The 25,751-nt window shown below is 39.2% G+C and overlaps 1 protein-coding gene across 45 annotated transcripts in view; it reads left to right on the forward strand.

The window, feature by feature from the left end:
* Positions 1-5,232: 5,232 nt before the first annotated feature.
* Positions 5,233-25,751, forward strand: part of KCNMA1 (potassium calcium-activated channel subfamily M alpha 1) — a 467,608-nt gene continuing 447,089 nt past the window's right edge. For 19 of the 45 annotated variants that reach the window (XM_068688913.1, XM_068688914.1, XM_068688909.1 and 16 more), the window contains exon 1: positions 5,238-5,942. In XM_068688913.1, coding sequence (XP_068545014.1) covers positions 5,622-5,942 — 321 coding nt within the window. In that variant the 5' untranslated portion in view covers positions 5,238-5,621. The other 26 variants (XM_068688920.1, XM_068688926.1, XM_068688927.1 and 23 more) reach the window with 8 other exon arrangements.

Consider the following 25,751-nt stretch of genomic DNA (forward strand, 5'->3'; position numbering starts at 1 on the left):
GACTGAATTGTACTAAAAGAACAAATGGTAATCATTTGTCATATACAAATATAGAGCTATATGCAGTCATGCTAGTTTTGTAAGCACATTAGTATCACCTCCTGTAAATATTTCCACTTCAGAGTCTTTAAAACAAGGACAGCAGATGCATGCTTATGTGTGTTTTACATCAGCAGGAGATCCTCCTCAGCATTTCAGAGAGCAAACGTTTTGCATTAAATCACAAATCCCATAGAATTATCTCATGCTGTTTTTTTTCCTATACCTGTCTAATCACTAGAAATCTGTTATTTTTCACCCGTCTCAAGACAAACTAGGAATATTATTAAAGCAATGCTCAGAGTTAATTATGCAGGACATCTGTGGCTATATGTAAAGTCTGGCTGATAATGTGTCTGCAACATTGTGGTCAAAAACAAATGTCCCACTGAGCTCAATAATGCAGATCTAGCTCATTGAGAAGTAAACAATTTTTATTATTATTTTATTGTACTTCCTTGTGTAAGTTGTTCCTCTGCCACAACTACTCGAGTTATATAAAAGCTAACAGTATGTTCTGTTGTGACAACAAAAACATAAAGAAGGAGGTCACAAATAGTAATTATTTAGGCTGGTTAAACTATCACAGAAGGTATCAACAGTGCATCTTAGAAGGGATTGTTCAGATAGCAACCCAAAGCCTGGTGTGGCAGAGAATAAATAAATACCTCACTGTTGGAATTAGGAAATTTTTACCCTGGAAAAGTAAAAAGTAAAAACCTTAAGTTGTTTTTACAACATTCATGCTGTACCTTTAATCAAATAGGAAGGTTCCAAATATTATCATTGAACAAATTGTGGTAAACAAGTTTATGGTATACTGGATTCTATCAGAAGTTTCTATCCTTTTTTTTTTTTTTTAAATATATATATATATATATATTATTTGTTTATTTTATTTCCCTCAAGACAAAAACATGCTAATAACATGCAATTGCTTTCCATCATTTCCCCAGACTGAGCTAGACCAGATACCTATCAGTGAAACTGGGGAATGTGTTCAGTCTGTGTATTCAGTCTCTCACATCTAATTTCTTAACTATATATATATATATATATATATTATTTGTGTAATGTAGTCATAATTTAGGGAACCTATATATCTTACCTGGTTACAGCATCCATGTGTTGTTTGAACCATCATGCCAAATTAAGCCCTGACCCAATATTGTATCACCAGTAAAGCTGTGCCACTTAATTGTGTGGACAGTTTTAATGAAAATTTTGTCATTCTAAGGAATTTCTCTGTCTTCAGTATTTAGTTCAGGGACCCTTGGAAATCCTTACTATTTTGCTGTTATTGTCTCCTTTCTTTACACAGTGTATGCTTTCCTTCTTTTTTAATCATAGGTTTCTTTATGTAAAGTGAAGAAGGTTTTCTCATATAAATGCAACTAACAAAGAAGCAAACAAAACTACTGTGATTTATGCTAGACTCATGCAGGTACAGTTATGCAACTTTTCTTTAGCTTTGTTGTGGTTATTGCAATGAATTAAATTATTATTGATAATGAGTGATTTTGCAGCTTAATTATATCTGGATAAAATACGATAATTTGTTTTTCCTTACCTGTCTGTGTAATTCCTAGCAAGAAGATTGTCCTGTGTGTTGAGATCATCACGGAGTGGAGGTCTTGTTTTTTAATTGCAAAGATAGAGGTTGGATGCATATTTTAAATGCTTTCTGTGAGATACTGTGCACAGAACATCCACAAGAGGGAACTGTTTTACATAAAGAGGAGCAATTTGCTTGCTGTTAAAATGCTCCTTTTCTGGAACCTAACCCTCCGGATTTATGTCAAGCTGTGTCCCAGACTATGGTGTATGGTAGCAACAGAAAAATCACAGCTAAACACAGTGCTCATTAAGTTTGGTACATATTATTCAGGCAAACAAATTTTGAGCTCTTGTGTTGAAATATTAAATAGAAAACTAATTTGTTTAAATTTTGTGTTTACTGAGGATAGGTTGTACCAGGAAACATAGTTGGAAAACCTTGTTTGTTCTGAAGGCAATGTAAAAGGCAGGCATTACCACCATAAATGAAGCAGGCAGCTCCAGTGTGCGTTCTCAAACTGCCCTTTATAAAAACTCCAGTAGAAAGTGGGGCTTTCCTTATTCATAACAGCGTGAACTCAAATGGCACCTGGTTGATACTCATTCAAGTGTCATTTCTCTACCTATGAATCAGTGAACAAAATACAAAGTTGCTTACTTTATATATGCTTTGTCTTTTGCAGACAACTCATTAATCAAGCTCTTCAGAAACAGCGTGAGTCTCACCAGCTGACATCAATGAGTTTAACTTTGTGCGTGAGTTTCATTATAAATATTTGTAGGATTGAGAGCTGTTTATGTAAATAACAGGAGTTCGTTTATACAGGTAACAGGAAAGATTACTCCCTGGGTATGTAGTGTGACATTCATAAACTAGAAACCCAAACCACTGTTTGGTTATTTTACGAAGGTTTGAGTACCAGAACTTAAGTCAGCTTTTTGTAAGTGTTCACAATATATCTTAAATGTTTACATGTTGTGTAAACATATTCAAAGCCAATTATTTTAGAGTACAGTCTATATAGTTCAGTGTACTTGGTTTGCTTTAGTTTGAACTTTCATGTAGGACCATCCTTTGCATTCCTAAATAGTGTCCTATGGGGATGCAATTTTAGAAGTGCCTTGTGTTCTCATTTGTATCTGGAGTGCTCAGGAACCCAATGCATTAAGTGTTCAGCTGCAACGGTATCCAGGGTCAAATAGTTTTTAGCACATATCTTCTGACTGTATAAAGTGTGCTTCTTGGGAAAAGTAACACTTTCAGACTGCAGTCCTCTCTCATACCTGCTGGACCCTCTCAACTACCAGCAAGAGAAGACATATGTATAACCTCTGCTTCAGAGGTCCAGCCCTTGCCTGCCACCAGTCGATGACACAGAAGGAACTCCTACATGCAAAAACCTTCCTGAGGATCTGCTGTGCTCCTGTTGTTCACTGCCCAGGTCTTCCTGAGTGCAAAGGGCCTGGGGTTTCCACCAGCTGTAGAGGGCACCTGTGAACACCTGGCACTTCTGAAGACCAGGCATCAAGTGGTTGTGTTCTTATGTCCCTGCCCTCATTCCATGCCTGTTAGCTGATGAACAAATGAACCTGCAGGTATGTGTAACAGGTGGGGAAGGGGCACTCCTTCAACTCCAGTCCAGAAACCCAGAGCCAATGTCTGTCAGGTTCTGGGCCCAGCCCTCCAGGTGTGCACCCTGCCACCATGACACTTGGTCACCTTGGTAGCTTTCCAGCTTTCAGTTGGGCTGGTAAGGACAGGCAGGGGAGGTGGCAGCTCCCTCAGGGGCTGCATGAGATAGCTGCAACATGCCACTTCTTTCCAGCCACACTTGTTCTCTGCATTTAGAAATCCTCTACTTAATTCCTTCTTACAACAGTCCCCTGGGAGCAGGCTGCTTCAGGTGCACCATGTAACTGAGCATCTGTCTTCCCCTGGGATACAGTAATGTAGTGTTTTCTCACTTGTATATACCTCCATATTACTGCCTAACGCTTTCTCTATTTGGAGGCCTCTGTGAGTCCATGCTTGAAGAACGAAGCCCCCTCTTGAAAGAGGACACTGGAGCAATATACTATGCTAAACCCACAAAGTTTGTCAAATGGTGTTGCAATTACATCAAAAAGTGGAGGTGAGAGGTTTAGCTAGACCCATAAAAAGCCCTGAGAACTCATAAAATCTCATTACCATCACTTAACTAAAAAACAAAAATAAACAGACCTGTGGCAGATGCAAAAACAGGGACTACTGCTGGCAAAGGTTAACAGATGATTCATCATGGTGGCCCTGTGCATGAGCAGTGAGTGGATCAGGTGGGGAAACGCCACAAACGCTGGCTTTTGCATTTCACCAGGGAAGGGTGAAAAGAGGATCTGCACCATACTGGGTGCAGGCAACCGGTGATCAGACCATGTGCCAAGGGGAGATTTTATAAATAAATGATTAATTTCAAATTTTACAGTGGATACGTGAATAGAAATGCAGGAGACAACTACCCAGATTCTCTTGCTGGATTCCTCCCCCTCTTAGATTTTCTCCCTGGATTCCCTCTCTCCCCCTCCTCCTCAAAGCGTGCCCCTGCAAATCGCTGCTTTAATCCCTAAGGGTTAATTTCAGGAACGTTCTGGCGATGTGCAGCAACTCGCGGCGCGATCGCCACGTTTCCCCGTGTCAATTCCAGAAATGAAACATAATAATAATAATAAAAATCCCCGATACCCATGTATTCGCTCCCCGCTTCCTCCAAAGCCTGCCCGCAGCAGCATCCCCCCTCCCGTTCCCGCATCCCCGGGCACCTGCTGCTGCAACTTACCCGCCTCCCGCGCCCCCCCCCCCCCCCCCCCGCTGTCGCTCGCCCTCGTCCCCTTTCGCTGCCCCCGGCCCGGCCATGTCCAGCTCCGGGGGGAGCAGCTCGGGTGGGAGCTGGGCTCCGGGGTGTGTGTGTGTGTGGGGTGGGGGGGAGCAGCGCTGGGGGGAGCAGCGCCGGGCGTTCCCCGCGTCACGGCCCCCGCCCCTCCGCGGCTGCGGAGCCCGCCCGGGCCGGGGGGACGCCTCGGAGCGGCAGCATCTCGGGCACCGCCTCGCCGCCCCCCCCGGCAGCAGCCCCGTTTTCCGGCCGTTGCCTCGGCGGCCCCGCGGGGGGCCAGGAGCCCCCCGAAGCCGGAGCCCCCCGGCCTCCATCGCCGCCTCCCCCCGGGAGGGAGGGGCGGGAGGCGGCGGCGCCTCTCTCCGCCCGTGGGGGGGTACCGGGGGGAGCGGCAGCCTGCGGCCCGGAGGGAGCTCCTGGAGGATGGGCGAAGAGGAGGAGGCGGCACACGCACGGCTGGGCCAGCGGAGGATGAATTAGGAGCCACAGGAGGCTGCCGCCGGCACCGAGGGGGGAAGACGAGAGGAAGGGGCTGGACTTGGAAGAGGAGGAGGAGGAGGAGGGTGCGCGGGGGGGGGACTGAGTATCGCTAATAACAAGTTAAAGACTAATAACAATAATAACAGACCACCTCCAGGAAGATCCGCGGCGGAGGCTGAGCGGTCCCCGCGGAGGCCAGCTGGGTTGCAGCGCTGGGTAGCTTGGAGAGACGCTCCGAGGCATCAGTCTGTGGTGGTGGTGGTGGCTGATTTTTTTTTTTTTTTGCGGGGGGGTGGGCGGGGTGGGGGCCGTGTTTGCGGGAGAAGGAAAGGGTGGGAGTCGGAGGAGCGGACTACCTTTCCATTATTATTTTTAATTTTTTGTTGATATTATTTTCGCCGTGCAAGGAGGACGCTCGGAATTCACCGGCCTGTCGGCTCCCGAGAGGGATCCGGGGATTGTTGCGGTCGTTTTTCTTTATTATTTTTTTCCTTTTTTTTTTTTTTCGGTCGGGTCGTTTGTTTTGATTTGGCTTTTTGTTGCCGTTATTCTCATTTTCCTTTTCCCGCTGAGCAGCGGCGGCGGCGGCAGCAATATGGCTGGTGATGGGTTTTTTGGGGGGCGCTGGCGGCGGGAGGAGCTCTCGGAAGCCCCTGCGCGCCCGGCTCGCTGTTAGCTATGGCAAATGGCAGCGGCGGCGGCGGCGGCTCCTACCCGGGCGGCAGCGGCGGCGGCGGCGGCCTTAGAATGAGTAACAATATCAACGCCAACAATCTCAACACAGACTCGTCCTCCTCCCCCGTCAATGTGCCCAAGATGGATGCGCTCATCATCCCGGTGACCATGGAGGTGCCCTGCGATAGCCGCGGACAGCGCATGTGGTGGGCTTTCCTCGCCTCATCCATGGTCACTTTCTTTGGGGGACTGTTTATCATCCTGCTGTGGAGGACCCTCAAGTACCTGTGGACTGTCTGCTGCCACTGCGGGGTCAAAAGCAAGGTAACTCCCCACTCCTTCCCTTCCCCTTCCCTTCCTGCTGCTGTTGCTGGTCTGGTGCGGTGGTGGTAGTGAGGAGGGGGAGTAGGAGTCCAGCCTCGTATCCCGGGACACCTCAGCGAGGTGGCAGCGCAGGAGGTGCCACAGGGCTGGCGTAGGCTGACAGCGTGCTGCTCCAGTGGGGTCGTCTGGGGCAATGTGGAGAGCGTGGCTGGGGAGCAAGGCACTGGATGCAGCCCAGACAGGTGCCCCTCAGCCTCTTCTGTGCCTTACAGCCCTCACAGGGGTGCACACAGGTCTTGGTCTGGTGGCACTGAGGGTGCGCCTGGGACCAGCTCAACCACTTGGCGATGTGCGCGCTGGCACGTTGGGACAGTGTGGTTCAGAAGTTGGTGTGCAACCCCTGGGATCGCGTAGGGTGGGAACGCGTTTGTGCCAAGCTAAACTCTTGATTCTCCTACAGTGTGAGAAACTTGGGGAAGATTAAGAAGGGAAATTTCTCACTCAAGTAAATCTTGTCAAAGCTAGTTCCATTCCCTGAGAATCTCTTACATACCTTTCTCATGAATTAAGTGTTGATATCTAGAGGTGTACCATGAATTCCCAGGAAAGACATTAGGTCAGTATTCCTCTAATCCAGTTGCAAAATTTTTGCGGCAACCTCTCAACTATTTCAATTTTTGCATATTACCAGCTGGAAGAAATTGTGGTACGTGAAATGAGGTTGCCTTCTGGTTTGAAGGAGACACTTCAAGCCGAGGCTAAGAATCCACTCAGGTCCAGACTTCCATTTTTGTTTAAGACAAATGGGATAGAAAGCGTTAAGACTCTGTATTTGTGAAAGTGGATTTTGACAGACCCCAAAATAGACCAGCAGCTGGAGTTTCTCCCCTTCCCTTTTCACATTTTTTGGATTACAAATGGAATAATATCTGCTTCAGTTATTCCTGGCACACAGACACCCACAAAAACACACACACCTTTTAATATATGGTTGCTAGGTTGCTGGCTTGCTTTGACGTACAGTGAGCTGTCTTCCCCTTTCTCCTGTCCCCTCCCCCTAAACAGGCTTGATACGGCGCATAACCCAGCTTCGCAAGGATCTGACACTTAGGGAAACCAGAAACAGAGTTAGAGTGTGAGAAGTTACGGTACTTTGTTGGTGAGTTTGTGTTGAGCTAGGTGAGTGTCCAGCTAGGATTGCCTGAAAGAACCCCTCTCTTGCGGCTTAAAGTAGGGCACTGGCAAGGAACTTGGCCTATCTACGGAAGAAGAGATTGCTAGAGATACAGTATAAATAAAAGCTTTTAACTCAACCTTAAGCTGCTGGAAACCTTCTAGGCAGTATCACTTCTCTATAGACATTTTTAATTTTACTCAAAACGAAGCCTGAACTTTTTCAGATGCATTAGCCAGGTATGATGACAAAGCTCAAATGAATTTGTGATAATAAATGTCTTGTAAAATACCAGTTCCTACAACTGTAAAAGACTTTTTTTTTTTTTTTTTGAGAATGGAGGAGTAGTTAAGACTCATCCTCTGTATATTACTATCCTTCATGTATAGTTAGCATTTTCCTCACTGCATGATGGGACAAATCTGCAAGGGCTGTAAGGGATCTTGAAGAAAAAGAAAATCCTACAGGTTATCACCTACTGCTTCTTTCATTGAGCTATCTAGAAGTTAGGGCTGAGAGGCTTCTGTGCAGACTTCCTTTGCATAGCGTCTTGGTGAGTCTAAGTGGTCTGACAGCTGTTGAGACATGGTTAAAGAGATCATTTCTCTCTTAACCAATACAGAAAAACATATCTGAATTGTCCTTAAAGTTTCATAGGCTAAATGTATCCATTAGCTAAATAACAGATACTGCCAGCGGGTTCCAGCTCTCCCAGTCTGAATGATTTGACAGACGGCAGCTATGTGGGGTAGCAAGATTGGAGCTGATTCCATGCTTGAGACTTGAAGTAGCTAAATTCATGAGTATCACACCCTGGGGCAAGAGGATAGAGGGGGAGATAGACGTCTCTTTTTAGAGAGTGTCTGTTACACTTCTAAGGGTTTTCAAGCCTCTGTTGAATAAGAACTTTCAAGGGCTGATCCTACATTCCTTCCAAGCTAAAATGGGGAATTGGAGGGAATTCTGTGTGTGTAAGGAGCCATGAGTTAGTGCAGAACACTTTCAAAATTATTTAGGGTATGAAGACTAACTAAAGGAAAAACTAGAAATTCCTTACACCTGGCTGTTACCAAACACCCACTTTGTGCTGCATGGTAACTTGGGCAAGGGTGCCCAGGTGAGAAATGCAAATGCACACTTATACTCCGTTGACTATATTGGACCTGCTAGCAAAAGCAGTTTTGTGAGAAGTAGCTCCTCCTGCTGTGGAACTGAAGAATTTTTCTTCACATTAGGACCTTTCCTTACCTGTGCTGCTGCTTCTGCTACTCTGTGGGTTGTAGCAAAGCTGGGATGTCCATCATCCTCTCATCAAAAGAGTGGTCCCAGCAAGTGAGCTAAGAGAAGTCTTTTTCATATATCTTTTCTTTGGCTTCTTGCTGGATAGCTCATGTATATTAAAAGGAAGAGGGCACAGAGTTACTATCCTAACGCCTATATCCATATATGTTGTTGCAAGGAACTGCAAAAATTTCATTTCCTTCTTGCTATACTCTAGTCTCCACATTGCATTTCTCAGTTTTAGCAGTCATGGCCAACTTTATTTAGTGGATGTAAGCCTTTTTAGTGGCTGCATAGAAGAATTTAGAATATTTTTTCCTCCTTAACTCCCTGAATTTCAGGTTGGAATTCAAAAACGTGGCATAAATTGTTTAACACTTTGTTGTATGAAATTTTAGTAGTGTTGCTTTTTTTTTTTGGAGATAAAGCCAAGATACAGTAGGTTGAGAATACTAAAACTTCTGGTAATAGAATGCCATTAATAAAAATAAGCATTGCGCCTTGAAATTCCATTCCAATTTCTATCGCTATATATTAATAGAACATTAATATTAATCATATAGTACCAATGATGGCTGAAGTTACAGAATTTTTATGCTCCATGCTTCCTTTGTGAGATTACATTTGTTAAAATATGCTGAAAAGAAAAATGTAAATCTTGACCTGTGTTATCAGTGTTTCATGTAATGTGAGTCATTACAGTTGAAGCCCTTCTTTACTTAATGTGGTTTATAATTTTAAATGTAATTCTTGCAAAAATAACTACAGTGATTTTGTGGAGATTTAACAAAAGATTTTTTTTTCCATCAGTGTTTACATCTGCATTTTAAGAAGCACTTAGATTTTGTTAAAGAACTTGTCTTCTGCTTGCTTTGTCCTTGTCCCTTGACCAACTCATTCCTGTTTGTATATTAAAAGTAGAACACGAGATTCAAATCCAATGGGCTTCATTCTGAGCAACTTAATTAGTTGTTCTTTTTTTTTTTTCTGGAAATAAAGTAATAATAAAAATAAAAAAAGCGCAATAAAGTCTGCAGTTACACACAGTAGCTAAATAGTTATTGTACAATCTATATTTCTTCTGATGTTATAGATCTGCTTCCGCATTTTTTGTGCTTCTGAAGGGTATTTTATTTTTCATAAACATTAATGATGCTGTATATTGGCTTTGAACAATCTCTTAAACAAGAAGGTGCAGTGAAATGAGAAACAACAAGTTTGGGGCAGGAGAGCTCCTGAAGCTGAGGAGCTGAAGTCCAGCATAATGTGCACACTGTACCTCTCTGAAGACTGCCACACTGGACCCTATACCACTGCTCCTGGTCTCCCCAGGGTGGTACCTGTGTGCTCCTTACGTGTTCAAGGCAGGTGCTAGTCTAGGTGCTGTCTGCATCACTATGCCTGTCAACATCACTATGTTGGCATGATTTTAGTGTTGAAGAGCTTTTTCTCCACACAATCCAGGACTCATCTGTATATCAAATGAAGTCCCTTGGTTATAGATGGCAGTTACTGGCCTGAAATGACAAGCCACAATAGTATTCTTTGATATTAGTCTATGTGTTTGGGAAGTTTAATAAACTACATGGTGCTAGATTGGGTCAGTAGAAACTGACCAACATTGCTGTTTGTTGTCAATAGAAAAATTGAAGTTTTACTGGAAGAGCAATGTTTGCAGAAGACCTCTTTGGTAAGCTGAGCGTTTTCACCCAGGCTTGGGGAAGTTTGTAAATGGAAAAAATTCTGATTTCCCTAAAAGAATAAGTGTTTCGGCCACACTGTCTCTTTGATAGCTAGGTTTGTTGATTCCCTAAGAGTACTGAAGTAAATCTCCTCTCCAAATAAAAATAAAGAAACAACCTAAAAACGAGGCAGGCACCATATACTCAGAAAAGTAGGAGAGTACATTAGAAGGTGGTTGTGTGGGGACAGTGCTGGAAATACCTTCATGTAAATCTGTGTGTGGAAGCCTCACCTCGACTCTCTCGAAGATGGACTGAACAGAAGTGCATGAACAACTGGGAGGCTCAAGAGATTATCAGTGGGCTGCTAAGCATTTCACTCTTCAGTCACATGCTCGATCTGGCTTGAGAAACGGGAACATTACTATCTTATGGCTATCAGGTGGTCTGTGTGTAAGCGCCCTGTGAGCGTCCTACCGGACAGGTTGCCAGTTGAGACACGAGCACATTCGAGAGGTCAAGGACTGGGAGAAGAGGGGATTGCAGCTCTTTGCAGATGGTGTTCCTACAAGTGAATGAGACAGCGATATGAAGAGGGGTGTGAGGCTGTTTGCCACGCTGCTGGTCTCCTATGAAATAGAAGGCTCCAGCTCTCTGGAGCTCGTAATAGATTTCACATTTTATGAAGACATGATAAAATTGGTTATGTATGCAGGAAAGAAAATGTATGGACAAGGATTTAAGCTGTAAACCTAACAATCTTGACAGAAATGTTATTTTGATGCAGTGTAATACTTATTCTCAATGCTTTCCAATGCATACATTTAAGGAGAAAAATCTGTGCTCAGAAAGAATTTGCAACTCTCACACATTTGTGAGTCTGTAGATGGTGGTTGGAAACCATTAGATTTCACATTTTTTTCCAGTTTAGCACAACAGAAGAAATGTCTGTAATAGGGAACAAAAAGTTTTTTAGTAACAATGATCTATGTACACAGTCTTGATGCTGTGGGATTTCTGGTACAGAATGAGGGCAGTTTACAGCTGTGGATACAGAAACACTGAAAATTTAGAGAACACTGGTCCTAAGTATAATCTCTGTAGGGACAAGATCTAATTATTATAATTAGGAAAGCAGTGATGTTCCATGTCTGTCCTGTACTGTTGCAAGAAGGTGGATTGCGAATCTTAGTCATTGAGTGTCCTTCCTGAGACAGATCACAAGCAGCAGCAGTAATCTCTAGTCAGCAGGCAAAATGAAGAACAATGGTCACTGTTCCCCCCAGAGGGATTTGCAGAGGTTGGCTCTGCTATTCTGTGGAATCTAGCTCACATTGATGAAAGTTTATGTGAATTTCAGGGTTGGCTGGTAATAATTCCTCTGCAAGATGAGGCTCTCATTCAGAAGCAGTGATGCATTCTAGCGTTAAAGGTAGGACAGAAGTTCCAGAGAAGTTAGTCAGATGGAAGAATAAAATTTGGAAGATGGGGTATTCACTGGGTACTATTAAGTACTTATAGTACCCTGCATATAATTATATATTTCACATATATGAAGATTATCAAATTATCAGTGGGAAGTCTAAGAAGGACTGTGAATACAACTCAGGTAGAATTTTTTTAAGGGAAAGATTGCTGGAAAATTGCATGTGTGGATGTTAATAGTCAAAAAATATTTTTCTCTTCCACATAATTTCAGAGATAAAAAGAAAGACACTGCAACTGAAAAAGCTATCTCAATATGCTTTGTTTCTGTCCTGGATTCAGATGCTGCTACATGGTTGAGTGCTTATGGCGTAACTCTTGCGCCTGTACTGTGACAGGACAGTACCAAACCCTATGAGATCATAAGGCTAGAGCAGCGTTTATACCAACTTTATGCAGGGCTAAGTACACCTTCCAGATTCAACCTCATGGTCTGTAAGCGCAAGTACGCTTTGTGGCACATAGGTCTTCTTGGGCAACAAAAGAAGGTGGCAATGCAGTAGAAGTTGCTGTTAGCACTTTGCCAATAATATAGCTGCATGAATAAATGAAAAAAGAAAGATACCTGTCTTCCATGCCTGTCAGAGATGCATTGGTCAGGAAAGGCCCATTTTGAATGCTGATGGTATTAATAGCCTGAGAATACATCGGGCTTGCATCTGTGAAAGGAACACTTTATTCCCATATATAGTATGCGTGGTTCTGTTTAAATGAATGTGCTGTCACTGACATGTGTTGAGTTCAGTTTGCTTTGAGATGATATATTGCATATATTTGTCAGCTTCAGAGCTACAGAAACTGAGAGCATTATCCAAAGCCTCTTGAAACAGAGGGAGACAATCCTAATAACTTCAGTGGTTTTGGACTCGGGCCTAGATGTTCACAGTGTTCTAGATGAATCTGATATATTTTTTTTTTTCCAAACAATTCTTATGTTAACATTTTAAGCTTTTAAAAGCTTTTTTCTTTTATTGTAGAGACATATATTTACTTGGCTTGTGGCCATTATGTCTGGGATTTCCACATTAGAAACAATATTTAAAAATCACACAAGGTATGTTTCCATTCCAGTTAAGACTTGCACCTCCTTCCAGACCCCCTGCTCTTGGAAATCAAAATTTGCGTGCTTGAACTGTTGGCAATATCTCTTCATGGCATCTCTCCTGCAAGTTGATGTGCAAGGACAAGCATTGGGTATTTTTTAGGGACACAGTAAGTGCCCACTTGATGGAACTGGCAAAGGTCCCTTGCCCTGTGGCTCACCTGCAGGACAGAGATGCATTTGCAGTACTGGAAATCCCTTTGCATGCCCTTATCACCACCTAATTTACATAGAAGCATAGATATCAGAACTGCTAACATAAAGTGGATAACAAAAGACAAGTCTCATTACCAAGCCGAAAGGCTGTTGAGACATGCTGTACCATAATAAACAATTGTAACATAACAAAACAACTGGGCTAGAATTTGAGAGGCTTGTCACAATAACTATTAGATGCAGCTTTTCTGTGCTGCACTTTTAATTACTTTTTATATACCTAATAATACAGTTACAATACAGATTTGTAACACTTTGTCCAAGCAAATGCTAACTAAATATTTGTCATTTTCTTTTTGATATCTTTCATCAATTTCATGATATCTTTTAGATTCTTATGTAATGTGTTATCTCTTACTTGTTAAACTAAAAAGGTGACTCACTCTAAATGTGCTATTAATAATGAGAGCAACTGTAGCAGTATTGATGCTGGATTTATTTTCTACTTTAAGATTGGGGGAAACGTTATAGATATGTCTTCAAAAAAAAACAATTTGCAAATGATGGCCTTTATATTACAAAAATAAAGTGAATAATCATGTTATATTTGATTATTTGTTTTAGCATCTTTATTTTCTTTTCCTTTTCTCCATATTATGAACTCTATTAAACTCATTTTAGTAGTGATTATGCACTGTTATTCTGCTGGGCAGATTATTTGAAGCAGGTTCCTAACTTCTTTGACCTGTAACAACAGTCATAGTTAGTGTAGAGTACTTCAGGAGCTTTCAAATATCCTGTCAAATCCTTTGACCAGCAGTGACTGGCTGTCAGTTTTTTGACGGTGAGTTTGCCAGTCAACAGGTCAATGTTGTGTCATGTTTTTACATTTTCTAGGTTACGCTACTATAAATAGTGTTATATGAGGAAGCTGATATACTCTTTGTGGCTTTTAAGGACTGAAGAAAAAAACAAACAAACAACAGCAACAACAACAACAAACACAAAAACACTTTCCTTTTGCCATTTTCTTTTTATCACTTGGAATCAAAGCACAGTCTAGTTAGAAGAAAACTGCACGGTCTGTCTATGTGTGGTGCTAATGTTTCTCTGCACAAAGCAATTTTTTAATGCTCTGGTTATACACATCAGATAAATTGGTTGTACTACGTGGGAAGTTTTTACCAGCTTCTTGCGTTAGTTGTCTTCTGTTCCAGGTGCATTTATATTGAAGGCTTCTGATTCCATCAGCATTAGAAACAGTGAACAGCTGCTTCTATGTTCACATTATCTTCATATCATTTCACGTTTTCAGCAATAATGTATACCTTGGGTCCTTTACCACAGTTTTATTTTTCTGCTGTCTGCAGGGTAGGGTTATTGTCTGTTATGTTTTTTTACAGAGATATGGATTATATACTTAGGATTTTTTTTCCCTTTGGTTTAAGGCCATACAAAATTTGATTTAAATGCTCCTTTTCATCCTCTGACACCTTCTTACACATGTAAGTTTTAATGTTGTCTTTTCATGAGTAATAAAAGCAGAATTCAAATTCCATATCTGTTTTTCCTTAAAAAAATACCCCCCCTTTTTTCCTATTCACAAAAAATCATTTTACTCGCATCCTTGGAATGTGTCATAAGTATATAATGAAGTTTTTGTTTACTGAAAGTGTCAAATGCCATCCAAAGTGTTCAGATTTGACTCTGCCTGAATGATTTAAATGATAATTTTTTCATATTAACATAATGATATGTATTGTAGGAAAACCTTTACATATTTGAGTTGAATGATAAGATGTGATTCTTGGAGTGGAAGAAAAAACATTTTGTTGTTTTGAGATCAAATCTTTTGATTTTCAATTGATGGCATTATGTTTGTTATTAAATTATGAATATTTTTTAAAGAAAACTCATACAGCAGCTATTTAGGTCAGTATGTGGAACATGAGTCAACACTTGCACAAAACACTTTATTACACACCAAAATTTATTTTATTTTTAAGGTCTGAATAAAAATTTTGATTTCAGAGGTTCTTTTATGTAAGAGGTTGATAAACACCACTTGAACAAAAATACTTATTTCAAGCAAATTGCTTTTTTAAGAAACAACTTCACTAAAAATAGGTAAGAAGCAAATTTTGCATGCTCTCATATTAAAATTATGGGGAGTACTCAGAACAGGTTATTGTTTCTATGGCTACAGTGATTTTAATAAGACTGCACATAAACTTTACTGTACATGCAAAAGGACAGTCTGGGCTGGTGTTCATAAGGTGAGAAACGCTAATGGTTGGGTGAATAGATCTTAGTCCTAGTCCTGTGCCATCTGCATACAAAAGTAACGTGTCCTTACAACTGACTAGAAAGTTTATTCAGAAACCTTCCTTTTTTGTTAAGGAGTGGTTGAATGAGAGGATGTGTATTCATACTTTGTAGACATGTAAAATACTTAAACCTCTAGGGTGAAATGTTTACTTACTTTTCAAGCAATAAAATAAATCCAGGATTTTATGAGCTTCTGTGTTTGCTTTAAGTACATGGAAAAATAGAACAATAGGTTTTGAAATAGGTAGTATTTCAGTATAGAACAGCCCAGAGATACTTTGGCTCGCATTGCATACAGCAAAGAAAGAAAGCTTTTAGGTTACTAATTATCAAAATCCTTCACTAGTGATCAGATAGAGCATTGCTGTGTCCTGTCAACTGGTGGGCCAGATTATACTCTGTATGAATTTGGGGTGTGTGGCAGGCTGGGTGGCAGGCTGGGGGGGGGGGGGGGAGGAAAAGTGTGAGGTGGCTGGTCAGCATTTATATTGCACTTGTGCAGTCCTGAGATGGTGGGAGTGGGTTAACTTGGATTAGAGTATGACTGATTACACAATTAATTCTGTGAAGGTGTTTAAGCAATGTAATGTTATATTTACATCAACTTTATGGCTTCGTATGAAGTTAAAGTGATGTAGGCCATACCTCATTTATTCTAATGTCTGTTTAAACAAAGTTACATCATTTACTACTTTAAAAAAAAAAAAAAATCCTGCAGAGGAAGTTAAGTGTTTTCTGGCTGCAGTGCTTTTGATTATAAAACTTGCTTTATCATCCTGAGGTGGTGGTTTGACACTGCTAAGTCCAAACTGTAAAGTGTGGAAGAAGACTCTGCAAGGTAGCGGACCTGTGTTGAGGACAGGCTGTGACTGCCAACCAACAATAACTCCCGATCCTTAACTGCATTTTTAGGTGCATTTGCTGAGCAGAAGGGATCTCATGGGTGAAATTCAAATACCAAAAAGTTTTAAAAGTGAGTTGGATTTCAGTATTAGACATCACTCCAATAGACATTCTACTCTATTAGATATAGAAGTATTAATTTAACGATGTCCTGGTGAATGTAGCTTTGTTCATTTCAATGTTTTAGCCAGATAAGGAATGCACTTTTAAAAGTAAATTCCAGTTTTTCTAGAGCTGGTAAGAGGATTGCCTTCAGGTGAAACTATGTAGGGAGATGAGCTCCAGCATACCTAGTACACTCACTGCACCTGCTAACAGGTATTCAGTCCCCAGAGCTAGCCTTGAGGGTATAAATACTGAAGCACAGATAGCGTGAAGTTCTTAATATACCTGTTTTTGCAAATGTGCAGTTAATCTGTTTAGACAATGCTTTTAGGAGAAAAACAAACAAACAAACAAACAAAAGCCAAAACACTACGTTAGTATTTTTGGCATGCTTCTGGCTTTATTTTCCTTTCTTTTTGATGTGGGATTTTTGTTTTTAAATCACTGTAATATATGTACAGTTTCCTACAATTGCTCTTCCAAAGATCTCTTTTTATTCTGCTGTGCTGTAATGTTAATTTTGGAGTTCAGTTTTCTTTCATGGCTTTCTTTCTGTGCCTTGGCTATTGTGACCCTGGCAGGCTACTGCAAATGGGAGAATGAACCAACAGGTTGGTGAAGATGATGGTAAGACCTATGACTTTGGATGACCTGATATTGTTTTAAAATATCGCAGGTGTTGGGCTGTGACAGAACTATTGATCCATCTCAGTGTAAATATTCTAAAATAATCTTTTATTTATTGATTTTCTGAGGATTCTGAAGGGTGTATGAAATTGGTGTGGATGAAGATATTTTATATCCTGACTGAGGAGAAATTGAGTTGTTTTGGGACAGACTGTTTTTAAACAGGTGTTGCATGTTTAACCTAGAGAAAAAAAAAAAAAAGCATTATGGAGTGTGATAACAGGTGATAGAACTTAGTACCCAGGCTGTTTTCAGAGGGCTTTTCTTGTCACTGTAAACTTGAGCTCTGGGGTTTTTACTTCTAAAAACTTTTAAAGGAAGTAGAGAAAGGTCATGACAGTTTCAGTTAAAAGTAAAAGTTCTGAAAAAAAAAACAAACTCTGGAAATGTAAACTGAATTGTAAAGGTTCTCCTGTGTGTATTTGTATTTTGTCAGGTCTGTTAAAATGTCATTTTGTAAACAAGTAGAGACATCATTTAAAGTGTGGGATTTTTACCAAGCTATTGTTCAACTCCTTAAGAAACAATGTTGAATCTGCGTCTGTCTTTTTAAACTGATGAACGTAACTGTGATAAGTAAATGGAAATCTGCTCTGTGATGGCAATCCAAAAATTGTTTGTCTTAATATTATAGCAGTGCTTTAATCATTAATATCAGTTAAAGTAGAGGGTTCTTCATTTCCATAGTTACATTTGTATTGGTTCTTTGGTGTCTGTTTTTATTCGGTCAGATTATGTTGGTATATTTGGGCTCATTTCTAATAGTTTAAAAGAACACTGAAGTCAACTTAAATTTTAGTTCCTTTTTATATTAAAATAATTAAAATTATTGTTTTAATTCAGTACAGGTTCTTCTGTAGGTAATGCTTCATTCATGTTAAGTATTTGATAGATCATTCAGTTGTTCAGAATTTAATTATAGGTTATTTTTATTTGTCTTCTTGCATCAGGTTTTTGATTAGTTCACATAGCCTTGAATCTGTACCCCATAAGCATATCACTAGAAGGTGAAAACCTGAAGTTCTTACATGATTCTGTGACATTAAGAGCAAAAAATTCATGTAAATGTTTTAACATAGTATGGATGTACCATTCTCTTTATGCAGACAGGCTTTGGAGAGGTAGCAGCACTGTTTGTAAGTCAGTCTGTGTTTCATATTGATATATTTGAAGCAAAACTCATTCCTGTGCTGTGTTGGCTTTTCTACACCATTTAAGCTCCTTTTATAGGTCTGAAAGGCTTGTGATATTTTTATATTTTTTTTCTGCGAGTGGGAAAATTCATTATTAGGGTTCCAGGATAGCGGTTTAAAATGTACCACTTGATACAAGGAGCATAGTATATTTCAAATTCAACATAGCAATTTGAAAAGTCCATCTGAAACATCAAAATACCCAAGGGAGAATCTGAACGTTACTTCTGAAAATTATTGTAGTTCTGCAGGTGTAGTTACTATCCTATTGCTGGTTTTAACAAAGGGGCAATTCTCTGCATCATGCCTTCTCTGTGTAGATAATGAGAGATACAGGAGAGGTGGGGGATTGTGAAGTACTGGTTTGCCCAAGTTCATGTAAAGCAACCTAGTAATCAGGATAAGATAACTTCATTAATATCTACTTGCTCTACTTGTCTGAGTTGCAAAGGAAACACAGCTTGCAAGTCCCTTACAGCAGTTTCTATTTTTAAGGAACTGCAGGTGGTTAAAACTTTCAGAAAGAGATAGTAAAAGAAGTAAAAAGTCTTTATTTTGGATGAAATGAAAATTTAATTGTAATGTGTTGCAGGATTTGGTTGAAAGAATTGACAAGTAACATGATAGAGGGAATGAAGACTTCCAAGAAGGGAATCTGTGTAGTTTGGTATGCAGTGTGTATGGCTTTCACTTTGTGTATAGACAGTGATGAATATGCTTGCTCCACTGCCATAATAAAATGGCTTTTGAGCCATTTGCACTGACTAAAGAATAATGTTACTCTTAGACTCTAGGAAGGTTCCCAGTTAAGCATATGCTTGTTGATTGTACTATTTTTAGCTTCTTTGAACCACACGTTCTCCTCAGATATTTATTTGTGAATGCTGTATTCTGTTCTTAAAAGGAAAATCACTGCCTAGATTTTTTTTTTTTTTTTTGTATCCAAGAAAGGAAATAACCAGGACTCTTGTCAGTGCTTTACTTCTTTGGAATCCCAGGAGACAGGGCAAATTAATTAAATTTAAAATGGATCCATCTGGTAGTGCTAGCAATGCCAGGGGAGAAGAACAGGTGAAAGAATCTGAGCCAGAATAAACATACAACGTGTTATATAACCTGTAATGTAATTTGTGGCACATCACAAATGAAGACTGATCTTTGTGTTAGGTTACTTACTGTTTGTTTAGAGCATGTTTTATAAGTCAAAGGGTTCATGTAATACTGTGTGGGAAACTCTTATTTCTGCTGTATTGCTAATAATGTAGATTTTTTTTATGTTATTATTAAGACACATGCATTTAAACTGTTTCATAAATGATATAGAATTCCTTGAATGGATTAGTTTGAAAATAAATGTATTGAATTGTTTGAAATGAAAATGAAACTAGGTTACTATTTCAGAGCAATAGTGAAACTGTTTAACACTTGAAAAGCTATTATCCAACATGAAAATTGTCACAGGTATACAGCTAACTCAATTTCATTCTGAAATTTATATTTTTCTAAGAATGTCTATGCAGACATTTTTGTTGCCCAAATTACCTTGTTCTTGAAGTTCTCTGCAGTACTTTGAATGCAGTCATTGCAACACTGGGAATAGGAATGGAAAAATGACTGTAAAAATTGAATTGTATTACATGATTTGGAAGGCATGCAAAAGGTAAACAGCATAAATACTGGGAAGAAGTGAATTAGATTAGAAAAGAAAAGGCAATGAAGAGGTTCAAGATTGTGTCTGTAGTTTGGCAAGGTTCATTAATATACGTTGCATTTGGCCCATATGGCACAAGTTAGGAATGATTTGTATGTCATTGACTGTGTTATGGAGTGTATGTTTGATAATGCAGTTTTTGGGAACAAGTTTCATGAGGGCAGAGCAGGTGCTAGGCCTTTTGGCATGAGTTGAAAAGAAATGGGAGAAGTAGGGCATAGAGCTCTTGTGAACTCTAGGACCTGAGTGAGTACACTTTATCTGGCTTATGGAAATCTCATTAGCTGCCTTTAAGTCAAATTTCATCCTCACCCACCAATTATTTTTCTGCCTACTGTGTAAGTTTCACCTTTTTGGGGAAAGAAAAGAACAAAGAGCGCACACAATTACGGTAGTATTTCCCACAAAGAATAGAAAGAATTTCTTGCTTGTCTTGCCTGACTTTCCAATTGACATGTGAAAGATTCTAGGTTGCTTGGCAGAAAACTGTGTGTTTTCCCATAGTGGAGAGCATTAAAATTCACTTTTAATAAATAATAGTATGCCAAAATTTGTATGTTTACAAAACTATCAGTTGAACAGGGTTTTATATACCCAGCAAAGGGACAAGGTGGTGATACTAAGTCTTTTTTCATTTCTGACAGCAAGTAAATATTTGACTTTTTAAAAATATTTCATACTATGAGGCTAAAAATTGACACAAACTAAGCTTTCTTCAGATTCTTCTTTAAATAGTTGTCTTAACAAGTTTTTATAATTGCAAGGAGCTCTTTCCAAGGTAGAAGCAAATCTGTCAATTTGTGAAAATCTATGCAATCCATCAGTTGGGTTATCTGCCTAGTTGTGTTCTATGAATGTTTCCATTCCTAGGATATAGTTATAAAATTCTGTCTAGATATAATATACAAAAATATGCATTTTATGACTAAATCTTTTATTAACAACTACATCAAAGTTAGGTGTTTTCATGTTGTGTTGTTTTATAAGAATAAATGAGCTTTATGCTTGTTTTCATGTCTGCAGTAGGTTGTGGAAAGCACACAAGAATATGCAATTTGTGTTTCTCTTTTTGTGGATATAATTCCAACAACCCCCTTGAAATCAATTGGACAATAAGGAAGGATTTAGCTAAACAATTATAAAAGCTGTGGTCAACCATTTGATGTGTTGTGTTGGGTTTTAATAATTCTTCTGTTTTCATACCCTTGTAGATTTGTTAAGAATTTTTTTTTTTTTTTTTTGGAAATTGGTATTATAGCAGAAACACAGAAATATGCTGTAAGAGGCAAACCTGTAGAATGATGAGCCCCTTGGGAAATTTTAATGCAGCTTTTCAAGACTGGAATGAAAGTAAGAAGTTGCAAGATGAGAGCGATATACGTTGCAGACATAGCTGATCTATGAAAAGAAAGTGTTGAATGTTAACTATTTTTTTCAAGTTGTTGGTGCATTCATTTAATTCCCACACTCTTTTGGTGTCTGTATAATTCAATTAACTCTTCAGTGCACTGTTTTTGGATTTAGCTCTCTAATGTTGTTTTTTTTTTTTTCATACTATCTGAAGTTTCTTCTCTTAACATAGATTGAGGTATGCATGGCAATAAATTACATAGAGGCTATTGCTCCATGTTTGGAAATTGTTTTCTTTTTTCCAGAGATGAACATCAGAACGTGGAGACCCATTGCCTCTGGAGTGTACTTTATATTTCCTGGTTTGTGGCAGGATTTTGGCAAGACTGATTACGAGAAGTCAGGGAGGTTTTAGTGATGTTTATATATGTTTACATGAGAAATAGGTTGATATCTCAGACTATTCCCTGTTGCAAAGAGAGGCCTGAAATAGTTATTTTCATTATATATGGGAGGGTAATGCTTCCTATGGAGGGTGATGCTTCCTATTCACCCACCCTCATATATTTACTTCTTAAGCATCACGAGTACTCCACTGGTCATCTTAGGCTGAGCTGAATTAGGCTGGAAACGTATTTAGGTCAGGAAGGATTGGAGCTGATTGATCAGTACAACAGAGATATGCAGTATCTTGCAGTTTAAAAGTGCTCTGAAATCTTGGGCTTCCAAACATGCTGAAATTCTGCAGTCTAACTTCAATTTAACCTGTGAATGCTCAGTATTGGAGATGAATAGCACCTTAAGTGATTTTTAATTTATCCAGATTACTTTCTTATTACTTTGGTGCTGTACAATGCAATCCTTGTGTTCTGTTTGGAAGATAAACTCTTGCTACAGAACATGTTAGGAAGTAAACATTAATCTTGTAGATGCTTAAAATATAGCTTGGTCACCAGATAATGGATAAAACAGAAGCCTTCTACTTTATCCTTTCCTGACTAGATGTTTAAAAAAAAAAAAAAAGCTAACAAGATTATTATAGTTTTATATACTGATAGTTGCAGCAGAGAGAAAAAAAAAGTTTGCTCTCTTAGTTAGTGGTGGAATTTCATTTTAGAAGCTATCAAGAATAGTTTTTGGTCATTTCAAATAAAACAGCAATTTAAGGAAATTCTTGAAACTTCTAGATGTGGTTGCATGGCAGACAAGTAGTGTACTATGTTATCACAGCCCCTAATCATACTTCACAAGCAAGTGCTGTATAAGTATTTGTTGGAAACTGTAAAATTTCCCTCTGAATTTTTAGGAAAAACAGAGTATTTGCATAGAGGCCTCTGAAAAATTAACTTTTTACAGCATTACCTAGAATGACTTATTGTCTTAATGCTTTTGAGGTCTCAGGATCTTTGTGTGTGTGGCATTTATGCAAATGCAGTTGGCAAACATGCAACTGAAACCATTCAGAAGACTAGATGAGTGCAGATTTAGTCTTTCTTTTCTACTGTGTTTTTATTCTTCATCTAAATTATAGTGCACTGAGAGATGCCTTAAAAGAAGTTGTGCTATATTACTTCATGACTTCCTAGCAGCTTTATTTTTCCATTTTATTGGCTAAACAGTTGTTATTTTTTTCCCTCTTTTGTCGAAGCCATTTTCCAGTGAAATAGTTCTGACGTCACAGACGATCCCCACTGTTTGTTCAGCCAAATGTCACTTAGGTTACCCACCCTTATCCTGTCTTCACCTCCTGCCTGTGCTCCATTTCTTCTGTTAAGAAGAGCCATTCTGTGGCTTGGTACAAATACCTGGTTCTAGTATGTCATTTTTGGATTACTCTGAGTATCACATAGATCTGTTATTTCCTTCAAGAAATACATTACAATGTACTACTTAATGCCAGCACAAGACTGAGTGCTAGTCCATCTGTGGTTTTTCTAATGATATCATGATCCTGGGGGTGACCAGGTTGTTTGTGTTAACGCATGCATAGGAATTAGAATCAGATGGTGTGTCAGTGCGATACCATAGTGTATGGTTATGGAGATCTTGTCTAGTCTTGGGTGCATTTTCCCTGTCAGCCTGTATATTACTTTGCCAAAAGAGTTATCAAGTATTTTTTTTTTTTTATTTGCCTCAGTTATGCCTCCTGACACTTTAGTGTGAAGTCTTACTATGATACTAATGTAAAATAAGTCTTATGATTACAAGACGTTACGTGACGGTTCTCAATCTGAAGTTCAGCTCTGTGTCACTTTCAGTCAGAGCATTCTGTCAGTGGCTGTCTTTGTTGGGCTGGCTGACTGGAGGCCTTTCCTGGGAGGTGGAGGTTAACAGAGAATCCCTCAAGTGAAATAACATGGTGTGTTCAAAAATGTTATCCCATCCTGTTTTTTAATGCATATAGCAAGTAGTCTTAGTGGAATCCAACTTGAACTTAAATTGCTTTGATCTTGTTGGAGCTGAAACACTTGTTCCATAATGTTCTGAGAACTCTCTGTATTGAAGTTGCTGGTGGTTGAGGTTCTTAAATCAGTATGAAATTCTTAACTGCATAATTTATTACTGTTATGGATAGAAATGGGCCAGTGCCAAAGGCTGATATCCAAATACAGGGATTTGGAATCCACTCCAAGAATTCAACCTAAACTCAGAAAATCCTGGGCCAGGACTGGTGGCTTTCTAGTACGAATACTCCAGGTCCAAAGCTGTTTATCATGAAAATGAAATTCCAGCATTTGAAAAGGTCAGCTGTTTAATTCTTTAAGTATTGAAAACGTGGTGATAACTGTTCTAAGGGGGTTATTGAGTTTGAAAACATGAGACTGTGAGAGTTTTTGTGATTTCCTGAGTAGACTGCTTCCAGAGATGAAATCTCTTTAAATAGAGACTCTCAGACGAACTGAAATTTGCCACCGAGATGAATAATTAAAGAAGAAAAACAGAAGTACTAAAGCCTTAGAGGGACTGGTTTTCTATAGCACCTGAAATACTGTGACTTGGTGTTTTATTTTCAGCAGTAAAGATCCCAGAGGGTAATAGAGAGTTGTATGATGTGGGGAATCTTTTTATTTTTGAGAATTCATATTGAGATCTGATAATTTCAGATTTTTCTTTATTTTTCTTAGAAGAACACTTAGTGAAACAAGATGTCTCCCGTAAATTTAGGAGAAGTGTCTAAAATTTTGTTTCTGTAGCTATAGTTGTTTGTTTGGGAGAGTCCCTATTAAGAAATATGTTTAGGTATTCCAGCATCATTAAAATATAAAAATATAAACGCAAGACACTCAAATACAACAGCAGTCACTGAAATTTCAGTGTATTAGTTAGGTATAAGAAGCTAGTAAAACAGCTGGGCAACAGTAGATCACCAGAAAAATATGTGTATAGGTGTGAAAATCATCACTCAAGTGGAGTGTAGCAGCTGTGTAAGAGCACATGGAAGCACTCCAGGAAAGAAAGAGGAGTGAGGAATATTATAGTCAACATGAATTTGAGTTTAGGTATGTGTAGGTATTTACTCAAAATGAATTCTCCCAAGAAGCTTCAAATTATAATAAACATGAATGTACATACATGCACTAAAAGTTGTGAATGAACTTAGGAAACAAGCCAAATCTGGATTTTGATGGAAAGCTGAGCTTAAGAGTAAAAAGATGAGTTTTCTGACCATGTAAGAGCCTCCGAAACATTTTTTGCTTCTGCACCCCTATATGTTTTGTGGTCCATGTGCCGTATACCCTAACCCTTCAGCTTCTGTGGAGGCTTCCTTTGTCTACATGATGTGAGTAAGATCACATTTCCTCTTTCCTGTTCCTGCATCTGTTTTTCTGATTGCGTGTATTATGCTACTTTATTCAAGAGAAGAGAATAGCATAAAATCTGCCTACAGAAAAATGAGTGCCAGGAGGTTAGGTTATGCTTTAAGAGAGTATAAAATCACCCAGGCAAAGAATGTGCATATTGCAGAAAATGGAGGATACAGCAGTTGTGTGGGAGGGTCGAGAATGCTCTAGCCTTGTAAAGGGAAGGCAGTGTACTGAATGGGCACAGCGAATGGCCTAAAAACATTCTCAGGCTTCAGTAAACCCAGCAGTAGTAGAAATTATATTGCAGTCATCAGCCTTATTAATAGAAAGAAAAACTGCACTATACAAAGGAATTTAGCAGCTCTTGGTCTTGCTACTAGTGCAAGGAGCAGATAAAAAACTGAGTAGAATGGGAGTGAAGAATGGCTACTATAAACCTTTGTGGTGTGGAATGTTAAATGAGTTTGGTCTTAAAAGATGAATAGAAGGGAAAGGACAACCATGCCCCTAAAAATAATTAAAAAAATAAAATAAAAAAACACAACCCAAAAACTAAACCCACCAACACACACACACACACACACACACACAAAAAAAAAAAAACAAAAAAAAACCACCACAAAACAACAGTGGGTACCACATCATTCAGGATGACGAATTGCAATGATGGGTGGGAGACTTGGATAGCCTGCAGTAAACTACTCTACTCTACAAAATCTCTTGTTTTTACATTTGCTTGGCAAGTGTCCACTGGTTTCTTTTGATCCAATATAAATAGGAAAAGATTGAGGTACGTCATTATTGGTCTCAGTTTATCATCCAAACACTTCTTTCACTGACTTCAGT

Source organism: Anas acuta, chromosome 7 (genome assembly GCF_963932015.1).
Source record: "Anas acuta chromosome 7, bAnaAcu1.1, whole genome shotgun sequence".
Taxonomy (NCBI): Eukaryota; Metazoa; Chordata; class Aves; order Anseriformes; family Anatidae; genus Anas; species Anas acuta.